Genomic DNA, 20103 nt, shown 5'->3' with positions numbered 1-20103 from the left:
GGGAGCTACCTATTCTAAAAAGCAGGCAAAGTGGTTTTGCTAATGCCAATCCTCTCTTTAGTACTTCAGCAGTAGCTGCAGTATTATTTCAGCAGCAGCTGCAGTATTAGTATGTCATTTTGTGAACAATGGGAATCACACTAATTTCCTGTGCTTACTACAATGAGTGAACCAGCAAACACAGGAAGAACTAGAAAGTCACAGCTCCATAGTTTCTAACAATATTTCAATCTGTTCTAATGGTTGAGAGCAAAACAGTTGAGTTCCACAATCTTTCAAGCTGTTCTAGTGGTTGAGTGCCAACAGTTCAGCTTACAAGATGAGGTCAATTAAGTCACTTACAGAAAGAAAGACTTGTGAGGTCACTGTACTGCAATGAACACTCGTCACTCGAATCATATCAATGCATGTGAATCATCCAAAAACTATTGCCACAAGTCAATATTCAAGCCTGCATATTCTTCCCATCTAACAACCAATTTTCAAGGCCTTTGTTCTCTTCCAATTTCAGAGTTGTTGCGATTTATATTGTCCCATAAAAACAAACAAACAAACAAACAAACAAACAAACAAACAAACAAACAAACAAACAAACAAACAGAGCAATACTGCTAAACCCTGATGAAGTGTTTGAGAATGAAAGAGTGATAAATCAATCAACATACAAACACTGCACGGTGCCACACTCACCACATTGAGACTTAAAAGCAATGTGCAGAATAATAGGACCCCTAAGTTGGTTCAGCCTACAAAAGGGTTTAGAGCCTTGACAAGACGTGTTTTTGATTCTATTCATGTTACTACTAGGCAAGACGAGCAGACTTTGAGTGCCCTGCCATGTAGTAAAAGAAGGAAGAAAAAAAAAAGGGTAGATAGGATGTCTGCACGAAACCAGCTATGTCCACTGCTCTCCTTGCTGTCATGAAGATGACTAAAACTTGCCTGGAAGGAGCGTGCCTTATCCAGGTTGAGGACGGAGCGCAGTGTGCGCTGGCCAGCCTTCATGCCAGCGAACAAGGTGCGGCCATGAACATAGCCAACCTCCATGATTTCATCAAAGGAACCAAACTGGAGTGTTTTGTAGCGATCAATGGGGGGCCGCACATATGTGCAGTAGTCGCTGGACTTCACCTCTTCCAACTGACGCACACAGCTTACGTACGCCAGGCGTGACTGGATCTCTGGAAGGCTTGGAATCTGGGAAGGGAATGAACATTTTCACTAAGAGTCACATCCCCAGATGCATTCTCACGCATCTCACCTTTCAACCTTATTTTTCTGGCAGCAGAAGACTTAAGAACACAAATGTTCTCACGCGAATAACATGGTTGACCTCTTTCTTTTTTAAGACACTTTTGTTAACAAATCTAGCTTCAGGAGGCTTTACATGTACACAAAGACGTGGCTCAGCTTATGTGGATTAATATGCTTGAGCCATGTCACATAACTTACAGCACTCCCCAATTTTGGCAGTGCTTCTCCAGCAAAACGTACATACAGTCATTGTCAATATGGAAGTGATCAATCATTTTCGTCTCAGCCAAGCAAGGGCAACAGATTTCTTCTGGTGCGATGACCACTTTCCTTGCGAAAAAAGTGGCAGTGAAGAATACAGGAACAAACAGGCCAGTCACACTAATGCACCTTTGTTCAGCCTTCTTACAAATATGGATTGTAGAAGAGCACTTAACCAAAATCTGTTAAGCCTGAAGTGATCACCTTTCTAATTAATCCTTTTCTTTTTTTCCTTTTACGGGGGTTTGACGTCCCAAAGCGACTCGGGCTACCAGGAATGCCGTAGTGAAGGGCTCCGGATAACTTCGACCACGTGGAGTTCTTTAACGTGCACTGACATCACACAGTACCCGGGCCTCTAGCATTTCACCTCTATTGAAATGCGACCACCACGGCCGGGATCGAACCTGCATCTTTTGGGTCAGCAGCCGAGCACCGTAACCACTGAGCCACCGCGGTTGCCTTCTACTGATTCTGACTGCAATCGTGGGTAGTTAGAATGCCTAGACATGGCGAACCATTTTCAAGCGCTAAGTTTATTTTTGTGTGTGGTTTCATCAAAATGGAGATGCAGCTACGTTTTCCTGCAATCATGTCATTTTGTGTGAACCATGCCTTTATTATTAACAAACTTCAGCCCAGTCAGTCACGAAAAACATGACAAAAACCTTGTTAGTGTAAACGGGCATGTTAGATGTTAAAATAAGTTAAAAAGAAGAAATTTAAATAAAGCTACATCACTAACACTATTGCTGCTTATGAATACATACAATCATGTTGACATCAAATGCAATGGTAACATATATATTTTGGTTACAGACTTATAAGCATAAATAATCTTCTAATTATTTGGTTTAGGTTATACACTAATACTACAAAACTGGAGGGAGCCATTCTATTATATTCATGCATTTTTTTTCAAATTTTCAGGTGAAGGATGTCATTCGAGACATCTGCATGATACATGAAAGCTATGACACTTACACAACTGCTGTCTAAGAATATGCACACCCATGCTGACATTAAACGCAATGGTAACATTTATTTTGGTTACAAACTAATTTGCATAAAAAAATTTTTACCCAAGAGGTTTAGGGCATACAATGATACTACAAAAATTGAAGGCAGCCATTCTGTTACAGTCATACATTTTTTTTTTAATTTTCAGGTTAAGCACATCATAAGAGATGTCTGAAGGGGAATCTGGCAGGGGCTCAGCTCAATGTGGCCCAAGGTATGAAGCAAACTGCACAATTCTTCCCTTTAATATTGACACGTGGCAAGGAAATTATTGCTGCTCGTCATGATTCAAAGTAATAACGCGCCGTCAACAAGGCATGTCAGAATATGAGTATCTGAGTTGCCTACTATTAGGCTAATCATGCAATATGGCCAACAATTAAATGACCAAGACACTTGGTGCATTATTGCATCAAACCACAACACATATCGAGCAGCTATTGCTTGCCTGTTGCTCTGACATACAGAGGTCAGCCTGCTATGTTCCTGGCCTCAGGCCTCTGTGTGATCATTTCAGGCAACTCTGAGGTTGATTTTGAGAAACTGAAAAAAAGAAATGCTACCATTGCATATGGCTGGTACCAAGTTTTGAAATATCAGCGTATGTCCCAACCCTAACAGTTAACATGTTTATGCAAAGTTGAATATTCGAATAAAAATATAAACTGCCATTATATTTTCTGCACTACCATACACCAAAGCTGCATAGACAGTATTTGCATTAATGTTAAAGCTTTTTAAAACCAAATCAGCAATTTATTGCAAAAGAAAAATAACCCTAGAACTTAGAGCACATGGTTTGATAGACAATTGCTGTCTATAGCAGATGAAATTCTATCAAGAATCTTGGCCAGCTACAAAGACCAAAAATGCTGAAGACAGCCATATAGTTCTGGTTAGTTTTTGCACACTTCCCCCCAGGGTAACCAGTAAATGAGCACTAACACTGAAATGTAAATTGAAAGTCCTAAAGCCATAGTTTTCAGAAAGATTCATTCACAATTTTGCACAGCCTTACTGAAGTCTGGAGCCTAAGGTCTTCTTGCTGCTTTCAAGACCCTGCACTTACAATAGTTAAACTGAGCATGTACACGGGCGTCCACTTCTACCTTGAACACCGCTCTGCGTGGCCAGCGCTCCGCGGGCACCTGGAGAACTAGCGCGCAAGCGCAGTGACAGCTCTAGGTGGGGCCTCCGCTGTGTCGTCTGCTTAAGCGCGGCGGCTCTGCCAAGGCGCGCTTGCTTTGCTGTAAAGCTAACTTTGCTCTTGCTATGCGCACGGCATGGTTCTTGAGAGGCACAGCAACTGCGCTTGATTCTGTGCAGCACATGGTATATCGGGGGCATTTGCTTCTAGTGCTTTTTTTTTATGCGCTCACAAAAGTAAAGGCTGTCACAGGCAAAGCTTGCTCGATGCCTCAGCCAAGTCTCCAAGCTGTGATGACACTTCCACAACTTGGTTGCTCTAGAAGAACTACAGATTGGGCTAGTTGGTTGATGCATAATGGTGGCTCAATAGCGCAAACACACACAGACCAAGAAGGAGATGAGACACACAAACCAGCCCTGAACTTCCAACTGATGCAGCTGAGCAGCATATCAGTTGCTCAGCTTCTTCGTACCGAGCAGCTAGAATATTCTTGCGACTCATACGATTGTGTTCATCAGCTCAGTTGGACGCTGCAAAGTCAGCGATGATTTCATGGTGCGGCCTAACTTTAAAGCTTTCAATTTGCAAAACATTCGATTCGTTACTAACCTGAAAGCAAGAATGTGAAGAAGTTGGGAATTTCAGAGAAAAAGTCTCATAGCACACGGGTGTTACCCACACCACGGCCTTCATGTGCTAGTCAATTTAACTTACCTTCAGGCCGCCCTAAACTGCTGCTCATTTGCAACAATTTTCTTCGTGCTATTCATGCAAACAGATAAAAACGTTCTAATTGAATACTTAGTTAAGTTCATACCGGGTAATCGGTACACTCAAGAATCAGCGTGGAGTAATTTTAACACGCTGTAGGATGCCGATGAGTATATATTACAACTCCAAAGGCAGTTGCAATGGCCACCGCAATCCCCGGTTTTGAATATTATCGAGAGCTTATGGGGAAACATCAAAGTAGCTTTGTGCTCCCGCAGCCTACACGGCTTGTCGTCGACAACCTTTGGTCTGCCGTGCAAGAGAGCTGGGAGGAACTCAGGGCAAACGCTGAGCTCTGCGACACACTTTACAGGTCTCTTCTTGATAGGATGAGTGCGGCGATTGAAGTTGGCGGAGATGCCACCCGCTTCTAGGCGATTTGCAGCAACGCCAAAGTCGTCGTAAGAGTGTATGTGCTTTCGTTTCATCCCGGCTGTTAAACGCTGACACGGCCATTCTTCTTTCAAAATGCCCATTTCTAATTGACCCTTCCCTTTTTTTGTCTTTAGAATTTCTCATTTTTTGTTCATGTCTATTTTGTTCTTTATCAATTTTTCCCAATTTTTTTCCGTTGTAGCCGGCGCACTGCTGGACCGTTCATAGTCGCTTTCTATCAATCTCTACGATGCTATGCATTGATCAGTGACTTGGCGGAGCACAACTTTGAGCTGATGAAAACAATAGTGCGAGAGTGCGAGTTGCGGGCATATTCTAGCTGCTCGACACGAAGCAGCTGAGTAACTAAATTGTGTAAGTGTCGTCACAGCTTGGAGACTTGGCTGAGGCATCGAGCAAGTTTTGACCGTGACAGCCTTTACTTTTGTGAGTGCGTAAATAAAACAAAACACGAGAAGCCACTGCCCCGGATATACCATGTGTTGCCCAGAACCAAGCGCAGTTGAAGCGCCTCTCAGGAACCGTGCCGGACTCTCGATTTTCGTGCGCATAGCAGGAGCAAAGTTAGCTTTACAGCAAAGCAAGCGCGCCTTGGCAGAGCCGCCACGCTTAAGCAGACGACGCAGTGGAGGCCCCACCTACAGCTTTTACTGCGCTGGCGCGCTAGTACCCCAGGCGCTCGCGAGAGGCACTCCACGGAGCGCTGGCCACGTAGAGCAATGTTCAAGGTAGAAGTGGACAACCGTGTACTATCGGCTAAAGAAGCCAACGGACCACGGCTCAGGCAGCAGCAGTGGCTGCGGGGCCGCATCGCGGCCGTTCGCACAGTAGCGCCATGTGCTCAATTTATGGCAATGCACGATTCCCTTCATCACGAACATCAGCAGCAGAGCGACCAAACACTGCAGTAGAAATTTACCAAGAGTGACAAGCACCCGAACGAGAGTGAGGGCGAAGTTTGGCGTTACTCGGGGCACTCTTGGCGTGAGCGCATGGAGTGAGATAGCAGCGCCGCGGTGTGGCCCCACCGCCACTCCGGCTGCCCGAGCTGTGGTCCGTTCACTTCTTTGGCTGATAGTACAAGTGAGGCAACTCATTTCTGGGGCCCAAACTCACAACAGCACCACTCTGAAAGAAAAAAACAGAATCTTGCCTTGACTGTGTTTGAAATTGGATTCCAGCGCTTGAAGAGAAGCCACCAACCACTCAAGCAGTCACCGTAGTTGGTGAGGTCAGTGTCATCCTGGCTGCCCACATCAACAGCTATGATGGTCTCAGCCCCCATCTCTCGCATTATGTCCGCTGCAAAGGTGGCGAAACATCCCCATATTGCCCATGATATACTTGCAAGACAATTTCTACAGGGCAGCATTTCACCTGCTGATACCCATAAAAACCACACTTTCAATATAAGATGTATGACCTATAACTAACGAGTTCTTGTGCACTTTTACATGCTAGGCTGGTCCCACAGTTCTTGGCCAACACAGAAAGAATGCATGCACCGATACAAAACTTCACAATATGGTGCACAGAACCTTAAAAAGTGCCTCAAAAAGACAGCAGGTTAGTAGTGCACAGGTTAGTTTGGCAACAGCCAGTAGGTGATTTGCACAGTCCATTTAAAACCGAGAAATTGAAAGCATGTGGAGTTGCTGAACACTCGCTCCTGGAAAGAGGATGCTAGAGTAGCATACAACTTAAAAAAAACGGCAGTAAACACTGGGCCATGGTTCGTGGCGTCCTGTATTACTCCGCTAGGCAATGACAACAGTAAACATAATCAGCTTTTTAATGTCCGACATTACCAAACAAGCCAGGTATCAAAATTCTAGAGCTTATAATTTTTTTCTTGTGATTAGCTTCTTGTTTAGGTAAGAAGAAAAGTTTTAACAATGGACTACTTTTTTGTTGTGCAGGAATTTTGTGTGGCAGTCCTGAACGTGGGCGGAGCTTCACTGCAAACTTAAATCGGACTATTGTAAATGAACACTATCTCCAGGAAAGAGGATGCTAGTAAAGAAATGTAGGGTTGTATAGACACTGAAGCCTTGAAAATGTGAACTCTAATGATGCAGTATTTAATTCAGCTTCGCAATAAATAGGACTATTCGGCAACTTTCAAAATTTACGAAGTATTCTGAAGTTGGGTAACATGAAAAAATTCAATCTCAAAAATTCAATCTCATCAGCATAGAAACAGGACACCCACACTCCAGAGACGACATGCACATTAAAAAAAAGAAAGGAAGAAGGACTCCATAAACAGATGTGCCTTAAACCATGCGTTTTTCACTTCTGAGGAGATGCTGCCATCCTTACTTTCCTTGTCTAAGCACTTCTCGTGTTTACAGCTGCAAGCACTGAAAATGACCCACATAATGACAGGTGTGCTGAAGTGAGCACACAAGAAAAGTTCAGTGCATCTTAAAGGACTCTACCAGATGGGGGGCCTCTGCAAGGTGGGTGCCAACACTGACAATTCATGCACTACAATGCACCCTTTAGTATTATACAAACGTTCAGGGAAGACCCTGCAAGCTTCTGTTTGTGATATGTGACCACTAAAAATACTGGCTGAACCGCTTCAAACTAGAAGGTTTAAACCCCAGCTGAAACAGTAAAAATGCTCCTCTTCTGCACTACTAAGGAGACCTGGTTTGTTTCCAGCACGAAAACTGATGGCTAAACTCTTCAGGGAATCACATGTCATGCTGCTAATTACCAACCAGAAAATACATAACTAATATACCATAGGCTGGCCATTGTCAAAGTTAAATGCTGCCATATGTTATGAAAGGCAGCCCTCTATTATCGGGAGGATGCATTCTCACATAAAGCTGCTATCCATTTTTGTGGCTTTTCTGCAATTGACAGTCTGACACTGTACTTCCCAGACCTTGCACCACTGGACATTCAACTGTCCCTGAACATAAATACATAACAAAGGAACAACACAGGATTTATTTTTCTGAGAACGGTAATAACGATATAGTAACCACTGGTGACAGCACTCCATTTCCCTTGGAGTAAACTTTTTTTTTTTTTATGAGGATCTAAGTACAAGAGAACTGGTGACCTAAATATATTGACACTGTATGGGACAATGTTGAGAAGTACAATAAGTTCAATTTTGTTTGCTACTTCTTTCCGAGTTAGGCCAAGAACTTACATGACAATGCCCACACCCAAAATTATGAAACCCAGCAATTTCTTACATTTAGGTTAAAATACAAAATAATCCCTCGGAAAGTTTTGTGACTAAGTACATTTCAAAATTAAAATAATTCATTGTCAGTAATTTTACAATATATTACAGCTCTCCATGGCATAAATACACACTTCAAAGCACCTACATAACTACAGTGCAAAACAAATACACAGTAGAAGATACTATAATCTGCTGCCCCTCAGCAACTTAAAATCTTAAGCCAGGCTAGTTGGCTCATAGCTCAAAAGTTCCTCATTGATTTGGAAGTGTTGCAGTAGTCCAGTGTACATAGAATCTGCATTTTCAGGATGCTGTGTGCATTACAGTGCAGTTAACACAACCAAAAAAATCAAACCTGCTACTCTTAAGATGAATACCCACACCACATTTGCCTCATGTTCTACTAAAGAGCAACCTTAAGGTGGGATGAGACTATTTTGTCAAAAAAATCAGTTTTTAGATTTTGCACCCTGCTGATAGAGCATTTCTTTAGCTTTCAAAAAATATATTACACTTGGGTATTCATGATTTTAGAGATGTTTTTTCATTTCTTTTTCGTGGTCCCGTCTAGCGGAAACGTTGAGGTTTTCAGATGCTTCATCCGCATTTTTCTAAAAAGAGCATTTTTGGACGATCATATTTTTTCTTAGGAACTATTCGGCGCAAGAAACAATTTTTCCCAGATTTCAATCAATGCCTTCTACATGACTGGTACTGGATCAAAAAGCTTAAGTCCATTTTTATTTTAATAACTAAAAAAAACATTCATAAGTGGAAACTTTATTGCATTGGGAAAGAAAAAAAATGCAATAAATTATTTTTTGTTTAATGGCATACTTTTGGTACCAGTTGTGTAGAACAACAGATTCTACTCTCATGCAAAATTTCAACACACTGCATTTAGTAGCTTTTAGGAAAAGGTATATTAGCAAAAAAAGATAGAATGCAAGACAAAATTTTAATCCAGTTTTTAACACTAATGCAAGCTGCATCTATTTAGAAGACTTGTAGCAAATTTCATAGCCACAACATTTATTGCAACTGCTCTACAGCCAACTTTCGAAAACCATTTTCAAAGTCTCACCCCACCTTGACAATGCAGGCTGAAATAAAGCAGTGACAGTTTTTGCTGACTTCTAGGTCTTGGGTCTAGCTTGTAATACCAGCTTTATATAATTGAAAATATAAATGTCGATAAATTTCTATCACGAATTCATATTCAAGAAACAGTGATGCACAGTGTACATACTTCCTTTTACATGAGCTCTATTCAGTTGAATTTTTTAATAACCCGAACAGTCCAGGAACCTTTGTTTACTTTCCTGCAGGCACAATGTACAAAACATTTGCTCAACATGAACCATTAAAGCTCTGCACATTGGTTAACACTAATTCTTGAAGTGATATGCTGACTGGCACTCCACAGCACGAGGGGCTTACATCATTGTCTCGAATCTGGCAAAATAAAATAAAATAAAAATGAACAAAGAGAACAGCACAAATAAAAAAAAACTTAAAGGACACTGAGGAGAAATATAAGTTGGCTCTATCAATACGGAATTGTTTTATAATCACAAAGGGACCACTCTCACCAAAAATGGAGGCGTCTATGAGCTATAAAAGACCAAAGAACAGAATACAGGTGTCGTCATCAGCGGCCAATTTCGCATGTAAAATGCGTGCATTGCCAGATTTTAATGCAATGGCGTCGAGGGTCCCATTCAGTGGAGAACCTGGGCATCGAGTCAGCATGTCAAGAAAATCAGGATTGGTCGATAGGGTTGTGGTGTCCCAACCACATGACCTCGAGTGGGTAATTCAAACACTCCACAATGGTCACACAGAACAACAGTGATGACACCACTGCACAATTTCCCACTGGTCGACAGAGTCGAGACGTCATTCCACGACCATTACATACCAGCTCTGAAGAAAGGCAGCTGCGTTGAAAAGAAAAATGGTCGAGCAGGGATTCCTGCTGCCCACTGAGGAACGTACATTCGACTCGGTTAAGTGGAGGCCTTGTGTGTCTTGTGGTAAATAAATAAAATAAACTAAAATATGAAATAAAAAATAAAATAACAGTAACCATGTATGTGAAGTGATTTGCAAAGAGGTCGCCAGGCCACTGAAGGGACCCATTAATGCCATTGCATCACACCCTCAAGGCAGAGCTTAAGTGTTCCCTGATATTTTTTGGTAGCAGACCCCACAGCCTACATTGCACTGCCATTAGCTTCAAACAGTGGCCATCTGTCCTTTTCAATAAGGGCGCCATGAGGTTGAATGGACTGGTAAAGAAGATTTTTTAACTTAAATTTTCTTGGCGATAAATGCATATTTTGTAGCCGGACAAACATCAACATACAGAGAAAAAAAAAAAAAACAGAATTAATGTTTACTCGGAACAATAAATTTACGGGGCTGTCCTCAGTGTTCCTTTCAAACAGCACAGCTAAAGGGGTTTGTGCACTAAGGCATTCGTACAGTCAGGCAAGAGCGGCGGTGAATAACAGCTGACCTTGTATAAAACGTGCAGTAGGGCACCTCCTGGTCTTTTAAATCCAACTGCAGTTTTTGCCAGTGTGTGTTTAGCAAAAGAGCAAATGCCAAAGAATGAACAAAAACCTTAAAGAATTCAATGACCAATTCAAGTGCTGTGTCTGTACTGAGAAAATATTTTTCACTGTATTTAGTCAATGTTTTTTTGCAAATACAATACATACTTGTGTCATTATGCATTTACTAATAAATAAATAATAATAATAATAACAATAATAATAATACCAGGTGTTTTGTACGGAGAGCAATGAGTATTTTGGTCACGCATCTGCAGAAGATATTCTTGTATTGTATCCTGGTTTCTAAATTTATCTTTGTTATAAGTGTCCTCCAATGTACATTTCTACTGAAAAGAACCTCTGTATAATATCCTTGCATTTTATTGTACATACTGCTACCCTGCCATGTTTGTTATGCCGAAATATTATCTATCTACTCTGCTCTGCTCACATAAATTTTTTCAATTTCAATAATAGTGGCCGTTCGCTTTTACACTACCTGACATTTATGGAACTCCATAGATTTAAAAGGTTCCTTCATGTTTGTACTAAAGGGAGTCTACAGTGCTAAAATGTGACACAATATGGCTTTTAAATGCAACCAATAACTGTGCACAGTGCAGACACAAGGAGGGTATGTCACTCTTAAGCTTACCCTTGGCTCCATCGATTTGTGGGCTGGCATATAACAGCCCAATGCTATATTGGATAAAACAGCTTAAGCATAAACAACTCCCGTAAAAATCCAACTTCTAAGTCTCAAAACAGCAAAGATAATATTTAAAAAAGACATTTCCTTTGTCTACCTTGCCCCTGATTTAAGTGTTTCAAACAGCAAACACAAAACGCCATTAGAGAATGAGTCATAATAGTGCCTTATTATATAAAACACCTTTGAATAATTACTTTAAACTTTCACTAAATGAACTTACTTGCTCCAGTACTTTGCCAGCAGTGACTGACGTAAAGCGAGAGCCCAGTTTTGAATGGTTAGGTATGATTTTATAGTTTGCGAGCTGTAATGCACAACAATGAACATTTTGGCACTGCGTGTGCCTTTTCTTTTTGTCGCTTATTAGTGAGGCGCAATGAACTCTGACCAACTCGCCCAGCTACCAGTCTCCGACTTCTTGCAACACGATTCAACCCTCACTTCAAATCGGGGCCAGATTTATTGGTGACTCTTGGAGCTCTTGGAGGGGGCAGCCCTATTTGACAATGTTTTTTTTTTCTTTAAATTTCTCCACCCTCAAACATGGGGCCAATATGTGCGATTTCTTGCATCGGGTATGAGGCACTATCTTTTAAATACTGCCCCTGCCTCAAATAGAAAGGTGATGACACCAATTATTTACCTCTTCTGAATTTGATTTCATCCTTTCCTTTTGCATTATTCAACACGCTATCTAAAAAGTTGATATCGACTAGATTATCAAAAATTAAGTGGTTGATGCCAACATTCTAACACGAAACGTGATGAATGACTTCTTTGAGGCAGTGCATATGTTTGAATGAAAAAGGCTAAAACAGTAGGTCTTGCACATAACTGCCACAGAGATGCAATCTTGAATAACAGGAGACAGGAAGGAAACTGCATCAGAAAACGTGAACATAATGGACTTAGAGACAAGTTGAACAGCATGTGCTACATGACAAATGTGGTCAAATGCTGTGGCTGTAGCATGCAATGTGGTACGACATTCAGTTTTATTATTGAGGGGACAGTAAACATACTAATTATTAACCTCAAGAACGTATTTTGAAACATATGGTTACCACAAATGCTGAGCAACAGCAACCCATCTGTAAGGCTTAAAACAACTTTTGTTAATAAGAGACTAGGCTGTATAAACTTCTGCATTTAACAAAGAGAAGACAAAGAACATAAATGATATATAAAAGGTGAACATATCTAGAAAACTAGACGCAAATACAGCTAGCTTGTAAACCTGTGACACAACACTACTCAGATTTTCACTCATCATACCTTGAAATAAATAGCTAGACCCTACACGTAGCTAGCTACATGGAACTGTGCCTGCTTTAGCTATACAATGCTTCACCATCACTTGACAAATAGAGAAGTCTGTATTGCCTTCCCGCACAGCATAATGGCGACCTGTGAGTTAAAGTAGTGCCCACAATTTATTCAACTGAAAGCCTAATACCGAGTGCAATAGCATAAACATTTCAAGTGCGTTCACTCAAAACGCCACACATATATTGAATTTTAAGTGCAGATGCTCAACACACAGATGCCAAACTCAAATGTTTGAGTTTCATTCATTGCTTCTGCATCTTGGCATTTGGGAACGTGCTTATATTACATTAAACATTGAAATACATACCAGGTGTCCCACCTAGCTTTAACCAAGGCTTAAAATTTAAATACACAGTAGCATACTAATAGGCACAGGCAACTTCAACTGTGTTGATGACCAGTGTAAGTGGCCTTACATATTTAAAAGCCGATATTTTGTGGCATGCAGACTATCTATGGGTGCATACTTTAGATGATTTAATTTTATAAGATCTTTTTGTCAGAGCTGAAGAAGACTAGCATGGCTGTTGAAGTAAAAAAATGTGGTAGGGTTATAATGCAGTTGAACTGAGTAGGACGTGCGAAAGCACTTCAGGTAACACTGCCTCAAAGGCAACCGCATGCAAGATCTTATCGTCAGCCGAGCGTGGGGAGAGGGATGCTGCGTGGCCCTGCCCTCAGGTGCCAGACAAAAAAGGACGTCTGCTGACTAGGAACATAGCTTAGTGTTTTGTCCGGTACATCGCTACAGGGAACCAGAGCGCCCGCTGTTTTTCGCACTAAACGTGGCTAGATCACAGGTGTTACTTGCAATTTTGCCGCCACGTTCCCACTTCATTATTTTCATCTCATCACATTTGCGGCACCATCGAACACTGCTGCACTCATGAATTCCAAGTCTGAGTGTGCTTCTGCCACAGCATGCAAGCACTTTGGCTTTGATTGAAAACTGGCTTTTGAGGAAAAGAAATAGCGCAGTAATTGTCTCACATCTTGGTGGACAGCGGAACCACCATAAGAGAAGAGAGGAAGGTGGGAGTGAAAGAAGAAAGAGAGAAAGAAGAAAGAGAAAAAAGGAAGAGAGGAAGACTTGCCGTAGTAGAGGGCTCCGGAATAATTTAGCCCACTTGGGGATCTTTAACGTGCACTGACATCACACAGCACATGGGCGCCTTTGTGCTTCGCCTCCACTGAAATGCAGTTGCCGCAGCAGAGTTTGAACCTGGGAACTCCGCCTCAGTAGCCAAGCGCCCTAACCCCTAAGCCACCGTGGTGGGTGCAAGCACATGGTTATGTGGGTATTTTTTCACATTTTGAGAGCCTTCTTTTCAATGAGAAAAAAAACTAATCTATAGCACAGATTAAAAAAAAAACTGATGAATAAATGTTTTTTGGGACGCTCTAAAATTTGGCACAAGAATTTTTGCTGGAAATGCAATTGCTAAAAGTTTTTCAATTTACTTATTCAACTGAAGAAAATACAAAAAATTTACTTACTACACAGAGTGGTCACCAACATGGTTCAAGTTGTCTCCACTTATTGTGCCTCGGTAAATTTTTGATCTTTGACTTACATTAGTTGGGACACGTGGTATAAGCAGTAGTGCCCAGGTATGCATAATTCTGAATAAACGGTAGTTTGATTCCATTTTATTATAACACATAGACCATGCAAGCAGTTGGCTAAGGAAAGCAGGTTACAGCTTCTGCTTCTTTGCGATGAGGAAAGCGATAGCCTGTGAGTAGTCTACGCCTGACTTTCACAATATCATCGGCACACTCAATTCGCGTTTTTGAGTTTGCCAAATTATGATGAGGCAGAGTATAGGCATATGCTAATAAAGTCAATCAAAGCAAATCAGCCTAGCCATTTAGGTATGCATTTAAGTGACATTTTTATGCAAGAAACAGAGGAGGGACAACAAATGATGAAGAAGAGCAGATGCCAGCATCACGCATCTTCCCTTGTTCCTACAGAAAAGTAGTACATTGAAACTTTTGTCTTTTGGACGAAAGTAATAAATTATGAAGTGCTAAAAGAATCAGGCACATGACACAGAAGAGACAGTGACACACGTGAGGGCAAGCCAGCTTCTTGAGCGTGGGAGTCCTATTCAGGCATACGTATTAACTTGAGCATGCAACTGAAGCTAACAAAGGCAGTACAGAAAAGGATAACACATTTCAGCCTCGTTGCACAAACAAAGCTCATCCTGAAAAATGAATAAACATGTTTCCTTTTTTTTTTCCAGTCTCAGCAAACCCTGTGCCACAAAGCAGAATGAGCTTTACACGTGTGCTGAACTCTAAGCTGCATTGGTGCAAACTGCCTCTCAAGCATGCTTCTGCAGTAAAAGCATGGAAAGATACAAAGATAAGCTGTGCTTAAGTAGAAAGCAAACAAGCCATGGTGCCGTGCCTTTACCTGGAACATTGTTCACATAGCAGCCGTCGACTAAGAGGTGGCCGTCGTAGGGATCACATAGTGGTGGCAGGGGCCCCACGATGCTCATGCTGGCTCGAACGTAGTGCCACAAGGAACCTTACACAGACCAACCAAGAAGGCAACCTTCTTCAAGACTCCATTCCCCACTACACTTGGGACCTCCAGTCCACGACGGTGACTTTCCATGGTCTTCTTGGCACCACACATTAGCAGTAGGTAAACAGGGGTGTATATAGACCCTATGCATTTACCAGTTCTTCTGTACCTAATTTACTACTTGTTTTGGCAGAAGCATCAATGCAATGTGTAAGCGGTGCAGTTTTCTATCGGATGCACACTTGCGAGTTCATCACCATCAGCTTTGCTGGTGACACAAGGACAGCACCTTACCCTGGTGCCATGATACAGCCACACACCTATGTAGCTATGTAAATAGCACATCAGTATGCATTTATGGACAAGCCCTCAGCAAAAAAAAAAAAAAAAAAAAAACACCCAGTGGTGGTGTAATTGAACCAGGTTGTGTTACAACCTGACAGCTGACATTTCCAAGAGAAGGAAAACAAACACAAAGAGCAGGGTCAGAGAGAGACAGGCTTCAGAAGGAAAGCTTCAAAATAAAGCTGAAAAACAAGACAGAGGAGAACAGGACACAGCTGAAATGGAACATGGGAAAGGGGAAGCAGGCTAGCATGGCAACTGCGTGCAGACAGACAGGCAAGTAGAGGAGGGAGGGGTTAATGGCAGGATGCAGGGGGAGGGTGAGCAGTTATGTTGCACAAGGCACGAGAGACAAGAGCCAGCAAGGCGAAACAGGTGGACAGCCCATGAAAGGGCTCACCTGGAAGATTGTTGACGTATCCCCCGTCCAGAAGCAAGTGTCCATCCACAGGGTCGCACATGGGAGGCATGTAGCCTGACAGAGACATGCTCGCTCGAATGAAGCGCCACAGAGATCCTGAAACAGGCCAGACTTCAACACTGCAGTGCCTGAAATGCCTCATGTTTAGGGATTCCCTTATCTATTTTTCTTAACTTATGACATGGGCGCAGAAAGTAGATTACCTCCTAAAACAACTTACGGCACCTTGGGCTGCTTCCACTCCTGTTTGGAGAATGATGAATATCCCATAAGCAACTCCAAATCTAACATGAACGCCACGCTTTAGTGATTTAAACATTTACCCTAACCTAACTTCCTCCTCCAAGCAAGTACCTCAAACACAACATTAAAAAACTAACTACAGTTGTGTGACATTCCTGATAGCAGTATGCACTCAGTTGCAAGGTGCCAGGAAAGCAATTATGGAAACGGGTAACAGCATGAAGAACATGTTTAGAATGCTTTCAAGGGGTGCACTAATGACGTTTAAAAATCTGCAGTTTTCAAGAAATATGGCCAAGTTTTACTTTCTGCATTTATACTGCTTAAAACATTGCAAAGAATGATATAAGTTACACACAAATAAGTGCATATGAATTCATACTTTGTATCACAGTAAGTGAAAAAGTGGACTGTGGTGTATTTTCAATGTTCCACATCTTGTTTAGAGTTACATTAGTCAAAGCCAAGAGAATTAGGAGCTGCCATCTCTTGAAAGAAAACATTGTAGTTGTCTTTTCCTTCATTCACAACACTTGAATGAAAGTGTGCAATTATCAGTCAGCATATGCATTCAAAGTTAAGAGGAAGGCTGTTTTTTTTTTGTGATCTTGAAAATTTAACATAATTGCTTCAGTACAGTAGGCTCAATCTTTTTTTTTTATATACAAACAAAAGGCCATTTACATACTGTTTCATAGTTAAGCCCAATTTTCTGAACAACTGTGAGCTTCAGTGTTATCTGGTCATTGTTTTGGCTAAGTTTCAGCATTGTGTGCATTGAAATGTATGACAAAGACTTTTACGATCTGCTGCATTTCTGCAAAGAACCAAAGCATGTAGCAGTAAATAAATGTGAATATGACAGCATAAATGCTTACAACAATGACTTGTGGCCCCTGGACTATTCCACCAATGTCCACAATGATCTTGCCAATATCATACACTTAACAAGCAGTATGTAGGTATAGTGTATTCCCACAAACCTAGCAGTGCCAATACTTCCAAAGAAATTAGCTACAATGCCTGTATAATAGTACAGAAGTGTCAAGGAACTCTGGTATACACCCCTTTTTATCAAGAATTATATCTTTTTTACATATATAAAAATATCCAATGTGGCTGCAACTTTGAATAATAAAAACACATTTGACATGCCAGTCATATGCCCATGCCACAGTTCTTGTCACCTTTGAAAGCATACTGCTAATTTGAAATGTGCAATGCCAGAAAGGAGTGCAGGGTTAGAAAGCCTTCCTACAAACATAAGCACACACAGATGTGCAAAAATATCATGCAATGCCAAGTGGACACTAATAAAAGCCATTTGGTCGGAACACCAGGAGCCAGGTGCAGGTTGCGGGTACCACTTGCTTGAGATGTCAGCTACCTGTTCAGTGAAACTGCGAGACTGCAACTTTTCCAGTGTTTGCAATGACAAGCTTATACAAAGAACAACTAAAGTGAAATGGCAATACGAGGCAGCCATTTGTTAAGAGCAGGGAACCAGAGGCAAGTTGCCCTGTCACTCAGAGAAGCAGAAGGAAAACTTGGTCAGCTTAGCTGACAGCATTGATGAAATCGAAGGTATGCATTGCACTAAGACATCCAAGAATAGTTATCATGCTTACACAGTGCATTCTACACAATGTGGCAACAGCAACACTTCTGCGCCCATTAAGAACCTTGGAAAGTCTTCGTCGTGAACTGTGGCCAAAAAGAAACACCAGTGTACCCAACACAGAGTTCCTCTGCACAGACACTTTTTAGCAGAGTCTTGGCAATGGATGAGATGGACAGAGGTCCAGATACAAATCAGCATTTGTATTTACAATGATTTGGTTTATCAAAACGATAATGTGACAACTCTAACTACAATATTTGGGGTGCCTATGCAAGCCTTAAAAATAAAACCTCACAGAAAGAAAAAAAAATCTCAAGGTAATTAACACTGATGTGTAAGTGTGCCCAATAAGAACGTTATTAAGGAACTATATGCCACAAGCACAGGACGAAGGCTTCAATGTAAAAATAACATGCATCAACTTAACTATCACCCACTACATACTATACTCAGCAAATTCAGTGCACAGTGCAGAAACTACATCCTATATCATTACAATCATACACATTCCTTAATCATGCCATGCACACATGCCCATGATATCAGAGTAAGAAGTGGTGAACATGCACTTGTGCTTTAAACATAAATGATAGTATTTCAAGATTGCAGAGAAGTTATTGCAAATAATCTTGGTTTACAAGAGTTAACAAAACAGGTGATTAATTTAAAAAAAAGAAACTGCCTGGCAAAAGAAAAAGGGTCCTCCACACTCAAACTGCTTTCCTAGTGCCCTCAATTTGCAATGAATTATTAAATGAGCTTGGCCTTCAAAATGAGTCAGTTGAGGGTAAACACAGAAGCTAACAGGACAGGCGCAAGACCACGCCATCAATAAAGCTTACACCAGCCCAGCAATCGCTCATTCTAATCTCCTTCCCCATTCTGGCATCATTCCTAGTCTTGGCAAACAGGTGGCACCAAGCCACTAATATTTGGTCCAACCACTAGCACTGCAAAATGATAAAGCACATTTCTCAGACTATGGTCCATGCCCTTGGTACAACCCACGTGCAAGGATTTAAATGACAAATTTATATGAACCTAAGAAGTTTATTAGTATGAACCTAAGAACTTTATTAATGCAAATTCATAACACACACTAAATCGCTCAGGTAGGTGCAGTCAGAGTCTTATCTGATGTTCTCCCTGTAAAAGGATGTTTTTGGAATCTCACAAGGCCTGTCCTTGTGTAATAAACAATCTGCAAATATGAAATCTGTACACTAAATGCTGATAAATTTTTCACATAGCAAAAATTTTCAACCTTTAACTTTTCATAGGGCAAACACTACGGTTGTGAAAATGTGGCACCTTAAACCTGGTTGCAATGAAATGAGGGCAAAACAGCGACACCGCCTCAAAGGTGCACGCCGGGGTCAACTGTTGCGCTCCATTAAAACCGTGAGGCAGTGACTGTGACTGAGCAAACATAACCGCTGTTCCTGTCTGAAAGAACAAGAGCAAGAAAATATCCATCTGCTTCCGCAGTCGGGCGGTTGAGAACTGCACACTCAGGGGGAGCTTCTAGAGAATATTTATTTCAGGCTAAATACATGAACTCATAATTTCCTAAGCATACCGACTAAAAATTATTTTGTGCCAAGTAAGCTAGCATTTTTAATCCAAGTATTCTTGTTTCGTGGATGAATGCGCTCATCTTTCAGGCACGGCTTTGCACAGCCAAAAGAAAGAATGGTTATAACATATTGATGTACAGTTGCTTTGCAAAGTGGTTTGCTTCAGACAGTTAACAGTTTAATGATGAACTGCATCTCTCTTTTGAAAGAACTGTCAAATAAATAAATGAAAACTATTTCAAACATTGCTTTGGACAGTACTTAAGTGATGAACTACACTTCTCTTTTTAAAAAAGTAACCAGAAACAAGTTAACCAAACCTAAACCATACATATGCCTCAACTTTCCTGATGACGTACGCGTCATAGTCACAGCAAGTGATTATGACACAGCAACATTAAAGCAACCACAACAAAATGTTGTTCAATGGCTGCTGCACTGCAATCAGGCAACAAGACAGCGCTACAACATCTGCATTGAAAACATTCCTGTCCTTATTAGTCAGGCATAAGACTAAGCATCTGTAGCACTGCAATTCAAGTATGCCCTCTTGAAGCCATAAAGAACATATTCTGCTGCCGAGAATGAATTTGCCTTTCAGAAATGTGAAAAAGACCGTAAATAAGCATGCATTAATTTTAAACTTTTTCTTAGTTGTTGTTGTTGTGTTGAGTTTAATGGTGCATAAG

General features: G+C 41.2%; 1 protein-coding gene across 16 annotated transcripts in view; it reads right to left on the bottom strand.

The window, feature by feature from the left end:
- Positions 1 to 20103, bottom strand: part of sws (patatin like phospholipase domain containing sws) — a 152020-nt gene that overhangs the window by 23626 nt on the left and 108291 nt on the right. For 8 of the 16 annotated variants that reach the window (XR_013311053.1, XR_013311054.1, XR_013311052.1 and 5 more), the window contains exons 28-30: positions 15953 to 16069; positions 6006 to 6154; positions 943 to 1197 (exon numbers count right to left, since the gene is read on the bottom strand). Coding sequence is in view for 11 of the 16 variants with exons in the window: in XM_077648364.1 (XP_077504490.1) it covers positions 943 to 1197; positions 6006 to 6154; positions 15953 to 16069 (521 nt within the window). In the remaining 5 variants the exon portion in view is untranslated. Of the gene's footprint in view, positions 1 to 942; positions 1198 to 5843; positions 5981 to 6005; positions 6155 to 15090; positions 15208 to 15952; positions 16070 to 20103 lie in introns of those variants that run through there. The other 8 variants (XR_013311051.1, XM_077648357.1, XM_077648356.1 and 5 more) reach the window with 3 other exon arrangements.

This window comes from Amblyomma americanum, chromosome 1, assembly GCF_052857255.1.
Source record: "Amblyomma americanum isolate KBUSLIRL-KWMA chromosome 1, ASM5285725v1, whole genome shotgun sequence".
Lineage (NCBI taxonomy): Eukaryota > Metazoa > Arthropoda > Arachnida > Ixodida > Ixodidae > Amblyomma > Amblyomma americanum.
Note: the sequence above shows the minus strand (reverse complement) of the source record. Positions and strands in the feature narration are given on the sequence as shown.